The 19,666-nt window shown below is 38.3% G+C and overlaps 1 protein-coding gene across 10 annotated transcripts in view; it reads left to right on the top strand.

Annotated features, from left to right (window-relative positions):
- The window catches only part of Ccser2 (coiled-coil serine rich protein 2), a 110,610-nt gene that overhangs the window by 54,871 nt on the left and 36,073 nt on the right, over window positions 1-19,666 (top strand). For 7 of the 10 annotated variants that reach the window (XM_034497374.1, XM_034497379.1, XM_034497377.1 and 4 more), the window contains exons 5-6: window positions 6,017-6,179; window positions 16,528-16,723. In XM_034497374.1, coding sequence (XP_034353265.1) covers window positions 6,017-6,179; window positions 16,528-16,723 — 359 coding nt within the window. Of the gene's footprint in view, window positions 1-5,164; window positions 5,379-6,016; window positions 6,180-16,527; window positions 16,724-19,666 lie in introns of those variants that run through there. The other 3 variants (XM_034497383.1, XM_034497382.2, XM_034497376.1) reach the window with 3 other exon arrangements.

Below are 19,666 nucleotides of genomic sequence, written 5' to 3'. Positions count from 1 at the left end.
TACTCAGGTGAAGGAGACAGCAACTCCAGTAGTATTGCATATATGGTACAAATGCTTTCCTAGAAGAAAACACAATATTGGCTATTTTGAACTGAAACAATACTAAAGAAAGCAGTATTGAGCTAAAATTAGTTCTTTCTGTAGGTACCCCAAATAAAGTAGTACTTATGTTTACTACTACAGGAGGATGGAAAGTAACTTTTTAAATATTTTTGGCTGTGGAATGAGAATATTGGAAGGACTGGTAGACTAGGGATCTTTTAACACGTTGTTGACTATTGAATTTAGTGGCTATTGGCTTCCATTTCAGGATGTTATACAAGCTTGAGAAGAAGTTGCATTGGTTCTTTGAACCCTCATGTGTTCCAGCTTCACTAGTTCTGCTAGTTTTATTGGCATTTGTGCCCCTAAAAAGACAGGCATGTCAGTGAAACCTTCCATATGGACTTGATGTGGTTATAGGTTACTATGACCTCATTAAGAACAGGTGTTCCTTTACTGAAATGAAAGTTTATTTTGTATGTGTTGTGGGTTGTTTGTGTGTGTGCATGTATGTAAGGGTATGTTTTCCTGTCTGGGTGTGAGCTCAGAGGCCAGAGATTGATAATGCCTGTGTTTCTCTATTGCTTACCTCCCTACTATGTGTGGCCAAGTCTCTTTTCAGAATTTGAAGTCCTCCATTTTGCCTAGACTAGCTGGTCATTGAACTTGAGGATATTCTAGTGTCCACTCACTTTGGGCTGATGGCCAAGTCCTCTTTGTGTATGGGTACGTGAAAGTTCAGAACTCTGGGCCTTTTATTTGCAGAGTAATAATGTTTGTTATTGAGCCTTCACTCTAGACTCTTTTTAAAAGGAGGTTGTCAGGAAGAGAGGGCTTATCTGATGATTGCATTTGTCTACAAGTCTTTTTCTGTGAGTGTGGTATATGTACTAAGCCAGGGGAGGACAGAATGTCTTAGTGTAATGGTTGTTGAACAGTTACAGTCTAGAATTTGGGAACATTCAGTTCTGAGTGTTTTGGTGACTCTTGGATGAGTATGTAACAGTAATGAAGTTTAAGGATGATGCTATAGTTTATGTATATTAGTAGAACATTTGATAACTTACAGGTCGGTAAGTAATAAAACATTTGCATACTTACCGCTCTAAGTGCTGTAATGTGACATTTATGATGGAGATGAGAAAGGGTAGCACTGGGTAATGTGGAAGGACAGAACACAGGTGAAAGGACACCTGAGTCGTGAAGGAGGAGACAAAGTCAAGTGTTGTTCTAACTTTAACCCTGTCACAGCTTTTCCTTAACTTGTCTTGGATAAGTGCAGAAAAAAAATATAATAGTGAAAGCGAACAAGCCCAAGGTGGAGCCCCATGGACTCAGAATGGCTATCCTAACTAAGCAGACACTCATTAAGATGCATGGGGTTTGGGACTGGGCAAGTGTTTATTTGAGTGACCACTTTTGATCTAGCTGTGCTATGTTTTTATTTGAGAGTTCTTTACAATAAGGTAATAGTTTAGTAAAAGTAAAGCAAACATGTACAAGGCGCCTGTTGTTCTTTTGAGAAAGTTAATGTTGAAGTGTAAAGGTAAAGAGGCAGCCACGTGCTCTGCTTCCTCTAAGAAGGCTTGTATCAATTGCCCAGGTTTTTTTCTCTTTCTATCTTGTTAGTGGCTCTTGTTTTTCTAATGTCTTTGTAAAATAAAAGATGTTCAGAGATCCCATTGCTTATCCTCGGTGTGACTGAGGTAGACAATCTTTCATCTCGTAGGATATTATTTTATTTTGAGCCTCAATCTGTGTATTTTGGACTCATCCCAGATTCTTCAAACTTTGGTACTTAGGTGGTTTTCTCTAATTTTTTTAATGGAAGTTTTTCATAGACAGTAAGGAAAATGGGGTAGTATTTGTTTTAGAATCCTATGAATACGTTCTGAGGGTGCTCATCTGTTTCTGATGCCTATAATGAATTTAGCTATCACCCTGCCCCTATGTTTTCCTTGAAGGTCTGAATCAGAGTTCAATCTATGTTTACAGGAAAGACTTAATCAGAAAACCTTTTTTTATACTGTTTGTCTTCTGTGCTCCATTATAGGTTTTTGTTTATTTGATTTTTTTTTTTTTTTTTTTTTTTTTTTTTTTTTTTTTTTGAGATAGGGTCTAACTGTGTAGCATTGCTTGGCCTACAACTATGTGTAGACCAGGCTGACTTTGATGTCACAGAGATTCTCTTGACTCTGCCTCCTGAGTACTGGGATTAAAGGTGTGCACCGCCATGCCTGACTCCCATCATAGGTTCATAAAACTACTATCACATTCATTACACTGTTTTGCATTTTTGTTTTTTGTATGTAGTGTCATTTAATTATGAACTAGTTGATACAGACCTGCCAACACTATATTATGATTCCTAAGAGCTATTCCAGATTTCTCTGGGGATTTTTCCCCATGCCATTTAGACCTTTTAGCCATGCTTCGAAGCAGAGAGGACCAGACTGTACAGTTTTCCCTGTTCTGAAAGCAGTTAGCTTCACCACATACTGTACTTAAGAGACTTTTGTCTAGTTTAAAAGGAATGGTAACAGGTCAGAGGGAGAGGTGCTTTAGAGGGAAATCCAAGAGGCATGGAATTGTGGGCGAGGAATCATGAAACATTTAGGCTTGAGTTGTGACTTGGAAGGAAGAATTGTACTTAGTGAGAGATTGTTTTAATTTTGCAAGCTGTTCTTTTTTTTTTTTAACCTTGACCTGAATTAGTATACCAAGGAATTTCATAAGGAAACAGTTTTGCAATCTGAATTTCTTTGGAAGGCTATTGGATGTTTGCAATAGGTTCTTTCTGTTATAGGATGCCTCTTTCTGTTGTAGGGTGTTTCTCAATATTTCTAGTATGTCAGAAACACAGCTGTGTTGCCTTTCCTCTTGTTTAGGAAATTCTAATGGCCAACCCATCGCCCACAAACACACACCTGGCATTTGGCACATCAGAGTATAATCCTCAGGTTAGTGGCTTGCCGTAGTGAATGTTTTTTCTATATACTGTTAATCATTTTAGCCACTCTGTTTAGACTTTAAACTTTGTTGAAAGGATGTTTTTCTAACCAGTTTCTGACTCCTACACAAAGTTCACTTGCTGACTGAGTATACTTTTCTTATGTTCAAATCCATAAGGTCACATTTTTGCTACACTTTGTATTGAGACACATGAGGCTCATCTTATTTCTGCTTGCTTCTAGTTACTTGTGCTTTTTCTAGAAATTTGTCTTTTCTGTGCCAGTACTGTGTGAAATACTTTAAGTTTATGATTTTTCACTTCCATGATTTTTTTTTTTCTTTTTAAAAACTAAATTGCAGTTGAAAACTTTCTTGATAACATAAAACCTCTGTAAAGTACACTCACCTCAGGCTTTGGGAGTCATGATGCCATCCTATCTTTCAGCCAGTTTCTTATACCACAGTTATCACCTGTGTCATCCTTGCTCTCGTGGGACTTGAAAGTTGTAAGAGAACAAGCTAGGATACATTGGGTATCATGTTGTGTTCCTTTATCACACCAGGGGAAATGACACCCAGCCTGGCATAGCCATGCTCACACCACAAAGCTCTGTTAGCTGTGTTAGACACTTTCCCTCTCCAGGTGTTAGACACCCTGATCATCTGTCTCTTATAGTACTAGAACTAAAGTATGCTGCCATTTGTTGTTGTTTCACCTTCAGAAGGAAGGAAACTGCTCTCCAGAAAAGTCTTCAGATCATGGTTAGATCACGTCTGGCCGAAGGTGTTTGTAGATCAGTGTCTTAACTTAGCTCTAGTACTTTTGAGTTGCAGTAACTTTAAGCTTGCCCTCCTCAGAGGTTTACCACAGGTACCATCAGCGTACAGCATTACACATTCAGAAGGACTTCATTCCCCTGTAGTCTTACTGTGCTGTTTTTTTGTAGGCCCCAGAACCAGGTTTTTATTGATTTCCCTCTTGTGACTCTATTGTTTTTATTTCCTTTTTTATTCTGTATATTTTATTCTGTCAAGGACTATCTTAGTATTGCCTAGATAACCACCACTAATATTTTAATATTACCATTTTAGCTAGATTGTAAGGTTTGTATGGATGGACGGGTTCCTGGAAGAGTATAGGAGCAACACTCCCAGGAAAGTCAGTAGAGTCCTTACAAGTCATATCTTATGTTTGAACTTTCATCTTTTGCAGTCTGGCAGATATTTGTCTTTCCTGCTAACCCACTGTTAAGATTGAGTTCAGGTTTCAGTAATGATCCCTAGTTTGGAGTCTGGTCACCAAAGAAGTGTAATTTGTGTGATGTCATCGCTCTCAACATGTGGCTCTCTGGCCTGGTTTGCTTGCTTCTTGTTACTCTTTGCAGTATGCTGATTTTTATTCTACCAACATATCAGGTCATTCTAGTAACAAAATTGATTTCTTTGGTACTAGAAATTTCTCTTCCCAAATTAAAGGTAAAAGTAGCTGTATAGAACTGCTGAACTAGAGGAGTGTCTTACTGCCAAGTGGAAATACTCTGGGACTCAGTGCACCCATGAGTGTGAGCATCCGTGAGTTTGCTGGGGATGTACTGAAGACACTAAACAGAAATATGCTTTAAGCTTTTAAGATTTACTTTTCAGGTTTTCCTTTGCCACCTTATTTCTACTGCCATTTCAATGAAGCGGTCACTGTATGTTTATTATCCTTAGGTTTTCCATAACCAAACTTAAATTCCTCTTAATTTTAATAGAAGAAAAAGAAATTATTGGAAGTAATTTCATATGTTAGACTTGTTTTAAAAGCTGTTTCTACAAGGAAGAAAACTGTATTAGTACAGATTCCTCATGACTGCAAACAAAACTTCAGTGTGCTTCTGAAGTAGTCTTCAGTTGTTTGCTTTTGGTTTTTCTGCGTCATTCTTTTATAAATGGGCAACATTTTTTTATCTTCTGTAAGGAGACAACCAGCAAATTTCAAAGCCAAGTATCTGGTTAATGATAACAGGCACTTAAGTCAAGTTTTTAAAATCATGATTATATTGATATGTAAAGTTTTTTATCACAAGGAATTTTGAACCTTTTCATTTAGTTCTTGGACTGGAGAAGCCCTTCCTGTTTCATGGCAAGGGTTAGTGTTTAGGAGTATTTTTAGTAACAATCCTAACTCAGTAGCTATGTAAGCACTGAGCGAAGATGGAGTCACAGGGCAGGCTGGGCTTGCTTCCCACAGGGAGGGCTGGGAGTGAAGCAGGAAGGAAGGCCTGTTTGAGCGGCGCCTTGTGTGCAACTATGTCTGAGTAGGCAGCCGGCAGCACAATGTCTCCCTTGTACCAAGTAGCTTTCTCAGAAAGCGCTCCGAGATGTGAGGGCACTGCATTTGGGTGAGTTAAGAGGCTCGGGTGCTTCAGGGATTCTTGTCGAGGTTTTGTGGTGTTTGGATTTTAGGAGTGGACTGTTTGTTGTTAGGAAGCTCTGGCTTTGCTGGCTTTGTTTTCAGTAACATTTTAGTCTTTCTGAGCCAGCTGTGTCGCAGGCAGATTGGAGGAGTTTACTGTTTAAAAGTGTGAGCTTTATTTAAAAACATGATCATCTATGATGAAAGTTTAATTTGTGCTTCTTGCGGCTGAGAAGCTTAATTGAGGCACTCCTTTCTAAAAATGGGTCCTGTGCTGTTCTTAAGATCTATGTTTTCCTATCCTGATTGTTTGCATTTGAAATATGCAATGTTGATTTTAGGAAAGTTTTCCCAAATTTTAAAACGGTGCAACAGCTAGTTATTCACGTATGTGGTGGATTGAGAAGTATTGAAATTTACACCAGTTTGGATATGTGAAGTTCAGTTTTCACTGTAAGGACTGGTTTCCTTTGGAAAACTTTATTTTGTGATCAGTTAGCATATGTGGCTGGTGCTTTTAGAATAAAAAAAATTACTTTTAGCAGCATTTAATTATCAGGCCATAGTAGTTAACTTTTTATAGTGTGCATGTATTTATAGACTGTTGCTTTTTAATCTGCCCAGTGGAGTGTGACAATATGAACCGCTTTGACCGAACAGACAGAAATGTACGACAGTCGCAGGACGGATTTTGGAAAAGGCCACCCCAGAGGTGGAGTGGACAGGACCATTACCACCTTAGCCATCCTGATCACTATCATCACCATGGAAAAAGTGACTTGAGCAGGTGAGTCTGCTCTGACTGTGGCTTCATGTCTGTCCTCTGCCTAACTTGACTAACAATTCTATTTCCAAGCTGATTTGCCTGGTTTTCAAAGCACAAAAACCAGATTAGGTTATGTGTGATATGTAATTGTTGTAATAACTAATCATTTCTTAGCTGAAATCTATTTTTAGTAGCTTTATCACAGGTTTGCAAATGCCATAAACTTAATGTGTCTATGATATAAACTTAAGTTGTGATTGACTTGGGGTGGGGCTCTTAATTTCAGAATTAATGAATGTTGACTTTATATTATTTTATAATTTTAAAAATAATATTGTACAAAATAACTACTGTTATTAATTTTATTTTGCCTATAAGTTAAAATGTAAAATGGTACAAATACTGTTACAGGAGGCCATATGACAGTAGAAGTACTTTGCATTCTGAAGAATAGAGTGGTATGAAATTGGATCAGACCATGTACTATAATGGGCTCACAGCCATTCACACCTAGGGAGAGATTCACTTGTTGCAGATTAGCTTTGCAAGTTAAGTCTGTTTAACCATGTGCACACTGCAGTCTTCAGTGTACTATTTGTGAGTGGCTTAAAATTACTTTTCTGTGAGTGAGTACTCATGGCTCAGGATGAAGGGGTGTGCTGCAGCTGCTTTGTGGTAAACTATGGCAAGTTTGGTTTGGTTTGGTTTTTTCTAATTAAAAGTTTTTTGAATATCTCATTCCACAAAGTATTTATGTTTATCACAGAACATATTACACTACAAATAATTAAACTGAAATGAGAAATAATAGAAGAAAAATATTTGTTCCTCCATGCTGTCTAAAACAAGAAGCAGAGCTGTTGCTAAGGGTCCTTGTAGCAAAGGCAAAGAGCAGAGCTTAACACGTCAGCAGATGCTCAGTGTGTAGAAGATGGAGTATTTGTTTCTCCTGGATTTATTCACCATACAAGACAAATACAGAGGGAGCTGTCACGTGTGAGTTTGGACATACACTGGATAGGTCCTGGGTGGCATAGTAATTTCCAAACTCCTCTTTGTTATGTTCTTCTGTCTAAGTTGAACAAGTTCTAGTCTAATAAAATATTCCTCAGTAGATAAGGAAAAATGGCATCCAACTGAATCTTTGTGTTGGAGTCAACACATAGAAGGATGTAATTAGGCAGAATGGGAGAATGCATGCAGTACTTCTAGGCATTATTGTTTCCATGGGAACAGCATCAGATTGCTGATCCTGGCAGGTAAGAGCCTGGTGTAAAAATTGCCTTCATTACTCCTGATGGGGATCTCACTTGTCTAATCTTTTTTATAGTGAGTTAAACTAAGGCTGGTGTATGGAGCCTAACTAAGTGACAAGCATTGAGTGTCAGTTACTTTTGCTTTGCTGTCACTATAGCACCCGACAGAAACAGCTAAAAGACAAGATAGGGTTGTTTTCACCCAGTTTCAAAGTTTGCGTCAATCAGGACAGGGAAGGAATGGCGGAGCTCATGGTTTGAGGAACAAATGACAGAGCTTCCTTACATCACTACACACCAGGAAGCCAAGAGTGAGACTGGAACTAACTGCCCGTTAGAACCTTCAAAAGCTCAGCCTTAGTGCTTTATTTCTACCAGCCTTCTCCCATACATTCTCCAGCTTCCCAGAATATCATTACCATCTGGGATCAAATACTCAGAACACAAGCCTTTGAGGATACATCATATTCAAACCATAACACATGCTTAGTTTTAAAATTTGTTCATTCACTTAATACTCATTGGTAGCCTATATATTGTATGCTCCCCTAAAGTCTTGAGCTGATATGAATTTGGAGATAGTATGAGACATGAGAGTTGTGGATTGGTAATGACTTCTTGGACTATTGTGTTAAAAATGATAGAATTCTGCATTGATATGGCTTAATAGTGGACATCTTTATACTGAAGCTAGGAAAAGACTTGTGTCTGTGCCATTTCATACACATACGAGTATTATATAGAGTCTGTGGAGAGACAAGCATGTGGATACTTACAATGTAGTGTTATTGCTAGGATAATGGGTGCCTAATAAAGGTATGAAAAAGGGATACCCTGAGTGCACAGATGCTATGTCTGCTTGTTTGTTCTATCTAGGCTAGCACAGAATAAGTGATGTTACTTTGAGTCAGTCCTACAGGTCTAATTGAGACTGCAGAGGACTAGTGTAGTATGTAAAGGAGGGCATTCAGCCTGGAACAAGGGCAGAGGCAGAAGTTTACATGATAGAGTCTGGTATTTTCAGAGAACCACTCTTCAGGTTTATCATAACTGGACCCCAGCCTATTAGAAATGGAATGGCAAGAGAGGCTGGAGAGATGACTCAGCTGTTAATAGCACTGGCTGCTCTCCCAGAGGACCCAAGTTTAAGTTCCAGAACCAACATGGTGGTTTACAACTATATCTAATCCCAGTTCCAGGGGGTAATACCACACTCTTCTCAACACTGCAGACACTATGCAGACACACATGATACACAGACATACATAGGAACAAACATCCAGACACATAAAATAAATAAATAAAATTTATAGAAAAGAAATGAAATGGATAACATGTAGGTAATTGGCTCTGTCCTTAGAAATGTCCAACTGAGGCTGAGTATAATCATCCATCAGGAAAGTTAGAAAACACACCTTGCCTCCCCCAAAAGTCTAGAACCCTAAACTCTGATTCTCTATGTATTAGCAGGTACAGATGTTCACGTATCTCCACCAGTCAAAGATAGTTGACATATCTAGGTTGGGTAGTGGGTTACACCTCTGATTGAGCATTACCAAACTTATAAAGCCTTTTATTAACATTTTTTTTTAAAAAGTGTATAAATGCAAAAAGGAAAAGGGGGCATAGGATAGGGGTTTTCTAAGGGGTGCTGGAAGGGGAATGGGGGAAAGGGAATGGCATCTGAAGTGTAAATAAAATATCCAATAAAAAAAAACAACAAAAAATATTAACAGGTACAGAAGAGAGCTCTTTGATCAGGTAAATTTAAAAATGAACAAATTAAATTATTTGTTTTAATGATGGCTATCTTATACCTCTTTCTATAAATTGTAACTTTGCAAAATTTAGAGAAAGATAATATATAGCATTTCTCCCAAACATGATCATAGATCCCTCCTTAGAACTGATATGCTTTAAAGCACTTATGATTGTGAATTGCCAGTTCCCAGAAGTTTGTGGTGAGGGGAGAGAGCACAGACAGTATTTTTGCAGATTGCTAATCTGACTCACTCAGCTTGGAGTTCTCTCAGGAGTGACTGAACTCACTGATAATGTGGAGATGTGTAGGTTGACTGTTCAGTTTACCTTCAGGCTTCCTGTGTCTGTACTGAGGTTTTCAAGCATGCCTGAGCTATTTACAAGGGTGAGTGTCAAAAGAAGAAATTTACCACAACAAGCCTTAGAACTGTCATTTTCTGTGTTCACCTTGGTGTTAAGAATTGAGGTTGAGTATAAACCACCATTGGTATCATAGTTCATTATAGCATTATGCCTTATCAATAGGTTGGGCCTGTTGGGGCACTACTGTTTCAGGACTTCTGATCCAGATGTTCTCTGGTATTGTCATCATAACACCACTTTTTTCCTTTTACCCCTGCTTAATATTCTACTCTGATTTTCTCCCAGTAGTTCTCTTTCCCTAAAACTTTTACACTATATATATCCTCTCTACCCTAACCAAACTTACAGCCCTGCCTTCTGTGTGGTTATTCTAATTATAACTGAAATCTAGCTCTTAACTAAGTTGCATTTCCTTTCCGGTAGCATTTCTGTTGATCCTTATGTTTTAGGAGTCCTAGTATTACACTGTTTGGAGGTGGGGTGTGTTGCTTTTGTTCTTAATTGTCACTTCTAAATGAAGTATTTCTAAGTCACTAGTTTGAGACTTGGATAAGCTTCTCTATGCATACCTTATAAAACTTGTGGGCCCATGGCTCACTGTCTTCCTTTGTTGTAATTATTCAACCATGAATAACTCCATTGTTATGCAAAGGTCTGTTAACTTTGTCCTTAGCTCTTAGGATTATTGTATATACTTGACTTTATCTGAGAACAGATAGTTTTACTTTGTCCTTTGCAATCTGTGTAGTTTTCTTTCCTGCACAGTCTTTTGCTACTTCTTTTGGCATGGTGTTGAATAGAAGTAGTGAGAGCCAATAGCTATGTCTTGTTTCTGATATTGGGGGAAAACATTCATTTACTGTTGAGAATGATATCGTTTGTTTGTTGCTTGTTGTTTTTTAAAATAGATTTCCTTTATCAATCTGAAGACATTCTCTTCTTTTCAGACGTTATTGGATATTTGTATTATGGTGGCATCCTGTATTTTCTCTAGTGGCTTTTCAGAAGACTCTTTCCCTGTCCTATCATCCTGTTACATCCTGTCAGTGTGTCAGATTGACTTGGAGATCCTTAGCCATTTATTTCTTGAACAATTCAGGCTTTTAAGGCATGTACCTTTTACATTTCTGTTTGTTACGGATTTTTATGAGCCTATTTTCAAATGCTAGTTTAGTTTTTTTGAGGTGGATTTTGTTTTGGTTATGGATCATTTAGGATGAATTGGGAGCTGTCCCCTTTATAAATATTTCTGAGAAGAGTTTGTGAAAGATTTTTTACTGATTTTAAATTAGACTTGGACTTTACTTTGAGGCAAGAATTTTTACTATTCATTTAATATCTGTACATATTCTATAGATGCCCTTAAGGTCTTAGCATTGTTACCTAAGTCTTTTGGTTCTTTGATGATCATCTGGTTTGATACGTTTGTCACTGAAGACAAGCTTATAGAGGTATTGTATTCTCCTGCATCACTCAATCTTGTAGGGAAGGAAGGTAGGCTAGCAGCAGATTATCAGAGTTCTTATTCACCTGGAGTGTCTTCTATTTTAAATTTCTCTTTTATCTTAAAGATGGCTTTGCTAGATGTGGAATGCTTTGTTGGTAGTCTTTCTTTTTAGATGTTGACCCCTTCCTTCCTGATGAGAACTCAGCTCTTATTTAACATTTCTTCCACTTTGCTTTGCCATCTAAAAAAATACTCACTTTGATTTTGGCTTCTCAGAGTTAGATGATGGTGTGACTAGGCTTATTATATCTGGAGTTTATTGTGCTTCTTGGACATGCAGATTAATATTTCATTAAGTTTTGGAAATTTCTGATCATCACTTGTTTATTTCCACCACTGACTTGTTGGAAATAAATGTTGACTCTTCTGTTGTCTGTCACATTAAAAATTAAGTGAATCTCATTCTTTGCTTGTCGTAAAAAGTTTGAAAAAGAAATACTCAAATCAGATCTCCCCCTCCAAGATTTGTTGTTGCTATGGCTTGTTGCCCCTTCCCATTCCTGCCCACAGTGAATGAGAGTTCTTGGCGGCCTGCACTCTTAGCAGCATAGGGTGCTGTGCTGTGGGCATTTGGTGTGTAGTGAGTGGTACCTTGTTTTAATCCACCGTTCTCGATGACATACAATGCTGAACACTTTTTCTTAGCTGCTTATTTTCCATCTATGTCTTGTCTTTGCTAAGGTACCCAGATCTTTGCCAATTTTTTAAAGTGAGTTATCAACTTACCCTTATATTGTTGAATTTTAATAGTTTTTTTTGTATATTTGAGATATTAGTCCTGAATACTTTCTTCCAGTGTGTGTGTGTGTGTGTTTTCTAATTTCTTAAATGGTGTTTTTATTTTTAAAATTCGAAGATGACTTAGAAATAAAATTTCAGTTTACCGGTTTTCTTTCTTGGAATCCCTGAATGTGTGTATACATACATACTGTATCTCAAAACACATTTGCAAACCAAGATGCACTAGGTTTTCTTTCCTAATACGTAGGAATTTTATAGTTGTGCATTTTATTTTGAGGTCTATTGTTAATTTTTGAGGTCATTTCTTTTCTTTTGCACATAGATGTCTGTTGCTTGGTTAAAAGGCCATCCAATATTAAATTGCCTTTGTTGCTTTTTCAAAGAGGAGGTGATTACGTTTGTGTAACCATTTCTAGACTGCTGTCTTCTTGTCTTGTTTTTGTCTGTTCGTTCTCCAATTCCATCCTGTCTTGATTATTACAATTTCAGATAGGAAGTCCCAAAGTGGGTGACTGTCAGTTTTGGCTGATCTTTTTTTAACTCATCGAATCAAGTCAGTGGTTCTACAAGGTAGCATCCTAGAGTGTTGATTAGGATTGTGCCAGATCTAGCATTTAAAGAATTAAATAATTACCATAAAACTTGTCTATTCCACTTCTATTTGAAAGTTTTTAATGGTCAGAAAAATACTAAAGATTAATTTTGAAATAAAAATTATGACTTATAAAATAGAAAATCACAAGCCTCTCATTCCCACGCATGTGCTCACAGAGGCTCTGCACCTGCCAGTGTTAAGCGCATCCTCGATGATAGAGTCGTTTGGAAGTGGGGAGGAATGAGAAGCTAAGTTACAGATAGGATGGATAATTTGGGAAGATGCCTCTAAACTTATAATACTTCATTAGTAATGTGATTGCATTATTATTTAGGCTGATTGGTTGAATGGGAAGTGCTACTTCAAATTTGCCTTTCCTCCTTGTCCTCCTCTTTCTTCCTTCTTCTTTTCCTCCTCTTCTTCTTCCTCCTCCTTTCTTCCTTTTCCTCCCTTTTCTTCCTTCTCCCCTTTTCCTTCTCCTTAGTCCTCTTCTTTTAAGAAAATAACCACTGAGTTATTTTTAAAAAATAACTTAGTTTATGAGTTTTAACCGGTTCTGAGTAAGTGCTGCTGGTATGAGCATGGGCAGGAAGCAGACTTACCCTCAGCCAAACCCCTCCCCTCTCCCATAGCCAGCAAATGCAAATAGCTCTTTAAACTAGGGGTGGAGCCTCATGAGTCTGTCCCCACTCCATGCTGTAATAGTGACTTGTTTGATTTTATGCAGGTCTTGTGCAGCTAACCATAGCTCCTGTGAATTCATGAGTGCCAGTGCCATGCTGTGTCCACAGGACAGACTTTCTCAGCACTCTTCTTCATCTCCCAGCTCTTGCTTTCTTCTGTCCTCTTTTCTGTAATATTTCTGAGTCTTTGCTGAGTTGATATGTATGTCCCGTTCAGGACTGCACACTCAACAATCACTTATTCTCAGCACTATGGCCAGCTGTGAGTCTCTGCATTGCCTGCTACTCACTGCAGTAAGAAGTTTCTCTGACCAAGGTTGAGAGAGCAATATTAATTTATTGGTATTAACAGATACATAGAAGATAGTATGACATCTTGTCCATTTGGCAAAACAATAGTAAAAGATCCCACCCTATGACTTCTATAGCCGTGGGCTTTTGTCTAGATTTCGTGTACCAGACATGAATTCTTTCCTGTGGATCAGGCCTTGATTCCAGTAAGAAGACTGTTAGTCACTCCATAACTGTCATGAATATTAGTGGGCACCTCATTCTGACAGGTCAGTGTTATGGGGTGAGCAGTGTATCTAGCCAGCAGAGAAAAAGTTTCAAGGTCAGTTCCAGCTTGATTTTTCTGTCCTACAACCAAAGTGTATTGTGTCTTCAGCAATAGGACCTTGACATCTAGTGATAGGATAGAAACAAAAACAATGATAATTAATATCCTGTATTGATTTGGGAGCTTCTGGGGCCTCCCTGAATCATAGGGAAGTATTGAGATTTATATTTAATAACTCACTTCTTTTAAAGGAAACATTAACTACCCACACAAGGCACCTCTATTTAAACATACATGCATGTGTGCACACACGCATGCACATATCCACATGTGCATGGTGACAAAATAGTGTGTTTACCTAAGGCTTTTTCATGCGTCCTTTATTTTGGTTAATCCTCCCCACACATATCCTCCTGTTCTCTCAACCTTTGTCACACCCATATTTTGCCTGCATGTGTGTATGTGCACCATGTGTGTATCTGGTGCCTACAGAGGGTAGAAGTTTCCTTGAAACTGGAATTATGGATTGTGAGCTCATGTGGGTGCTGGGAATTGAACCCAGGTTCTCAAGAACAAAAAGTGCTCTTATCCACTAAGCCATCTCTTCAGTCCTAAATAATAATTTTTAATAAGTTTTTTTCATGTCACAGCTACAGAGTTTTAGGATATCAGAAATGAAAGCTTTAAAAACATACCAAGCTGGTAGTTAAAATCCATTTTTCACACTGAAACAGATGGCTATAAGCTATTGTAAACAGGCAGCTTCTGTGGAAATTTATCAGCCTGAGCAGTCATAGACCTTGTAAATAGGCAGCCTTGGCAGATAGTACCAACTTAGATAAGGACAAGTGAATCATAGGCAGAGTCATAGAGACCTGTCTTCTGAACCTTCACCCAGCTGATACCCTGTTCTGAAAGATATTTGTACTCCCCCTGAACACCTATGGTCCTGTGTCATCCCCTTCCCCACATCCTGCCTTTTTTGTGTTTATAACCCCTGTGTTAAAAATTATGATTTGATAATAAAAAATAAATAAATAAGAAAAAAGAACTCAAGAATAAAAGAGAACTTTGAAATTGTAAAAAAAAAAAAATCATTTTTCTTACTCATGCCAAACCAAAGCAGTAATGACAATAAACACCTATGTATATTAAAGGAATAAGATCCAGGCATGAAAAACATACAGTTTATTGTGGCATGTACACTAAGAGGATCCAGTACTAGGCTCTATAAAAATACCTATAGCAGCACATAGTTTTACCTTATGGGATTAAGGGAGCTTTTCCAGAAGGAGATGCCAGCTAACTAAAGATGGAGAGGAGTTGCTAACATATCTGAGTGGAGGGATGGCAGGATGAGTGACTGCTAGAACTATTGAAAAGATGGTGTCCTTTGGAAATGAGCCACACTTTGTAGTGTGCTTTGGGAATTGTGGACAATTAACTGTTAATAAAATTTCTATGAGGGAGACAGGTTTGGGGAAAAAGCTTGAAGAATAAACTGGATTCTATCTGTGGCATCATAAACCATTTTAAAGTTTCTTCTTCTTTTTTTTTTTATCAGTACTGAAATTTGAATAAGTAGTTTCAGAGAATACCAATCTTGCAAAAATATCTTACACTAAATACTGAGTGCTTTGGCAATATTTGTTGAAGATAGAAGCTTAAGTAGATGCCATATTTCTCTTCTTCATGATGATTGTAATACAGCACACTAGTTTTTACATATTTAATCACAGAATTTAACTTCATTTCTAATATGTGACAGTGGCCATCATATTGGAGAAACATTTTCCAAGTACACTCATTAGGACATTGAGATATCATGTAGTTGTCATGCTTTAATAACTGGAATTTTGTATAACATGGATACAGTAATTTTTAAGCTATCAACTCTGACTAGCACATTATATTTTACATTCCCATGAAATACATTATCCTGAAATTTTCTTCTATTCTAAGTAGCTATTAAAGGGTGAAACTGAAGGAAAATTCAACTTTTTTTTTGAGATGGACTTTTCTTTGTAGCCCAAGTGGGCTTGTTCTCAAGTTCCTCTTGCTTCAGGCTGTGAGGCAAAGTTCTAAAGAACTTTTTTTTTTTTCTGAGACAGGCTTGCATGTAGTTCAGGCTATCGTCAAACTTGCTGTGTAGCTAAGGAGGATAACCTTGAACTCCTAATCCTTTGGCCTGTACTTTCTGAGTGATAGAATATAAGACTTACCAACACGCTCAGTTTATGTGGTGATGAGAATCAAGTCCAGGGTCTTGTGCATGCTGGGCAAGCATTCTATCCAGGACTCAAAGAGTGGGTTTTGTTTTTTGTAAAGTGTAGTTTGAGATTAGGGAATACATGGTGTATATCAGACTCTTGCAAAACCTTGCTTAAACCTTTATTAGTAAAGATGGTTATTGACAGTGTATAAAAAGAAGGAAAAAAATCACTCCATCAGCTTTAATGATGGGCATTGAAGAGATGATAGTGTACTATTGTGTTCACATTAGGAGTAGTGTGGCTCTATCAGTTAGCTATGGACCTAGAGTGCTGTACCATTTAAGATGCCACCCCAAGTTAGAAGCTGACGAAGCTGACGATGAGTCAGTACAGAAAGGGTGAGCATGGCTCTAACAGCTAGAGCTTTGTCAAGAGCATTGTTTGTTTATTTTTGGCTCTTAAGGATGGTTCATTCAGCCAATGTGTGAAATACACAAAGTGGATAGGGTTAGGGAATCATAAAAGTCAGTTTTGCTAACAGCTCAGCAGATTGTACTGTTCAGAGGGACGTTCAGTAATTGCAGTGAGAATGAAGGCTCTGTGAACCGAGTTGTAAAGATTACTGCAGTAACGCTGTACCGTTCTTTCTTCTTAAACTGTATATCTTTTCCTTCCTTCTTCACCCTTCTAGAGGCTCTCCTTATAGAGAATCTCCTTTGGGTCATTTCGAAAGCTATGGAGGGACCCCATTTTTCCAGGCTCAGAAGATGTTTGTAGATGTGCCGGACAACACAGTGATACTGGATGAGATGACCCTCCGGCACATGGTCCAGGATTGCACAGCTGTAAAAACGCAGTTACTGAAACTCAAGCGTCTCTTACACCAGGTGAGTACATAATAACTGTTCCAGCTCCACCTTTGTAACTTGAAAAAAAAAGAAAAGAAATTTTTATTAGTTATTTTTGTCACTTTGATGAAAGTACCCCACAGAAATAACTTGGCTCTCAGAGCAGATTACAGTTGTTCATGGGAAGGAACAGTTCAATTCCTGGTAGCAGATTATGTACCTTCTCTTTCTCATGACAGGGTAATACTAGAACCAGGGACAAACTAGCCTTCCAAGGCCCCCTTTATTGACTGGCTGCCACCAGTTCCACCTCTTTCACATTCCATACTTAGTGGCCACAGGTGGAGAATAAGATTTGATTGCAAAATATGAACCCATGGGAGACATTTTGGATTTACCGTGTAATACCTGGGCATTTTAATTTCATTCACTATGCAGACTTTGATTAAATTTTCACATTAATACTATTTTTGGTGAGGGGAGGCAATTAGGGCCTCTTTTTGTAGCTCTGGCTTGTTGCAGGAAAGATTAAAAAGAACAGCAAGTTTCTGCACTATGCCCAGCCACTCTCTGCCCCGGCAGTCCCAGACTCAATGCCTCCACGGCTACCCCCAATGTAGCTACCGATCGAGGTCTTCCCAGCTCTGGTTCTCTTGCCTCAGAGTGGCTAGTTCCTTGTCAGCCATCTACCCATTGTGGTCGGCAGTCACAAATTCTTTAACCCAGTAAATCAAAACTCTTGAAGCTTAGAATGAAACAGTCAGATTTATATATCAATAAATTCTCAATTCACAGGATGCCTACATGATAATTTCAGAGCCAATTGATACAGGCTGCCCACCTAGATTAGACAAGTTTTCCCAAGTATTCTATCCCTATATTATATTATAGCTACCTGTGGCTATTTAAAGTTATGCAGAAAGTGAATCATCCTGTTTGTCTTCCATTTTTCTCCTCCTCTCCTCCTCTGTCCCCATCTATAAAACTCTTTGCTCCGCCTCCCTTTTTCCTGTCCAATCACAGGCTTCTTGTTGTATTAATATTTAAAATGATTGGACAGGGAAAATTCTGCTTCACAGGGTTTCCTGAAATTTGCTGTATAGGCCAGGTTGTCTTTGAACTCACAGAGCTATGCTTGCCCCTCCTTACCAAGTGTGAAACACATGAGAAAACAGTAAAAAAGGAAAAAAAAAAACCAGACAAATTAGAAGATTGGACATTTTTTTAAAAAAGTGAACGCTTATTAGTGCTCTAAGCAGAAGGCACAGAAATTAATGAGAACAAACCAGGGATTTTTTTTTTACACAGTGTATTTGTGTCCAAGGCCTGACACACATGTTCTAGGAAAGCCCTTGATGGGCAGTATGATGGGAAGCATGTAAGGGGAGCTCCCAGCACTCGATTTACCATCTACCACTCCCAGCCTCCTGCCCAAACCGAGAAGTGGAGTCTTTCACTTTCTTAAGTCCTGGGGCTCACTCCCGTGGCTTTGTACCATGTTAGGCAAGTGCTCTAACTTGGACAACACTGCCAGCTATTGGAATTTATTATGTTAAAGTCTTCTTTTTGAGTTCACTTGGACAAACTCTCCATATAAATGTTTAAAATTGTTAGCTGTTGTATTTGGCCTTTAACCTATTTCTATTTGTTGTTATATACACCCCAGTTTTACATTGTAGTTTAGATAGGACTTTTGTGTATCTTTAACTTAACATAGTTTTGTGGGACAGCATTGTGGGACAGTAGCCATGATCTCATCTTTTTAGCCAGAAACAGAGACCTTGAGATTTGTTTTACAAGGTCACCTGTATGTGTGTATTGTGTTATTAAACCTAGGCCTTTGCATTATTTTAGGTTAATATTCTGTATGTTTTATTTCATGATTTATGATTTTGATGATATTTTAAAATTCTGAACTTGAGACTGGGAATATAATGAAAACTATTTTGGCGATGCCTTACCCACCGCCTTTAATTCCCGATAGTCTGCTTCAAAAGTTGTTGATTAAAGCATAATATACATGTGAGAGTGCTTGTCTCATTGACTTTCACAAATGGAAATGTAGTGAGTATTGCATTTGGTACAAATGGGTGTGTAGCCAGCATGCATCCAGAAGGAGAACATGTACAAGGGCAGAGCTCTTCTGTTTTGTTAATCAGGCTGTTTATTTGGTTTTTGAAAAAAATCAGCCTGCTTGCCTGTACTAGATTCTGTCTTAGGGTTTTATTGCTGTAAGAAACAATGTAACTATGGCAACTCTTATAAAGGAAAACGTTTATTTGGGGCTGACTTACAGTTTCAGAAGTTAGTGGGAACCATGGTATGAACCATGGTGGCGTGTAAGCAGACATGATACTGTAGCAGAAGCTGAGAGTTCTGTATCTTGATCTGAAGGCATCAGAGGGAGACTGTGTGTCACACTGGGCATAGCTTGAGCATAGAAGACCTCAAAGCTCAACCCCACAATGGCACACTTCCTCCCACATCTACTCCAAAAAGACTGTATGTTCTAATGGTGCCCCTTTTTTGGGGCCAAGCATTGAAAAACATAAGCCTCTGGGGATCATACCAATTCAAAACACCACAGTTCCCTCTTCCCCTCCTCCTTCTTCTTTTGGAGACAGGTTTTTACTGTGTGTCCAGGCTGACCTGAAGCTCTCAATCTTCCATCTGATTGCAGCATCAACTCTGGGTTCCATTTTAGTCTTAATGGTAAATTTTGTGTTGGTTTTTCTGTGACAAATGCTCACTTAATTTTTTTTCCTCGTGTGGATTATGGAAAAGTTCTTCTCTCCTCTCCAGTGCCTATTCCCTCCTTCCTTCCTTACTAACCCAGAGCCTTGCTTTGTTGTAAATGCTCAGTGCTGAGGTGTCTCTCCTCCCCACTAAGTACTCATAGTACTTTGTATTTCTGTAACGTGTTAGGATAATTTGTTTGATCATATGAAAATCTCTTGGGATTTTGATAGATGTATTATTGAA

Source organism: Arvicanthis niloticus, chromosome 3 (genome assembly GCF_011762505.2).
Source record: "Arvicanthis niloticus isolate mArvNil1 chromosome 3, mArvNil1.pat.X, whole genome shotgun sequence".
In the NCBI taxonomy this organism is placed as follows: Eukaryota; Metazoa; Chordata; class Mammalia; order Rodentia; family Muridae; genus Arvicanthis; species Arvicanthis niloticus.
The sequence above is the reverse complement of the archived record's forward strand: the minus strand, read 5'-3'. Positions and strand labels throughout refer to the sequence as shown.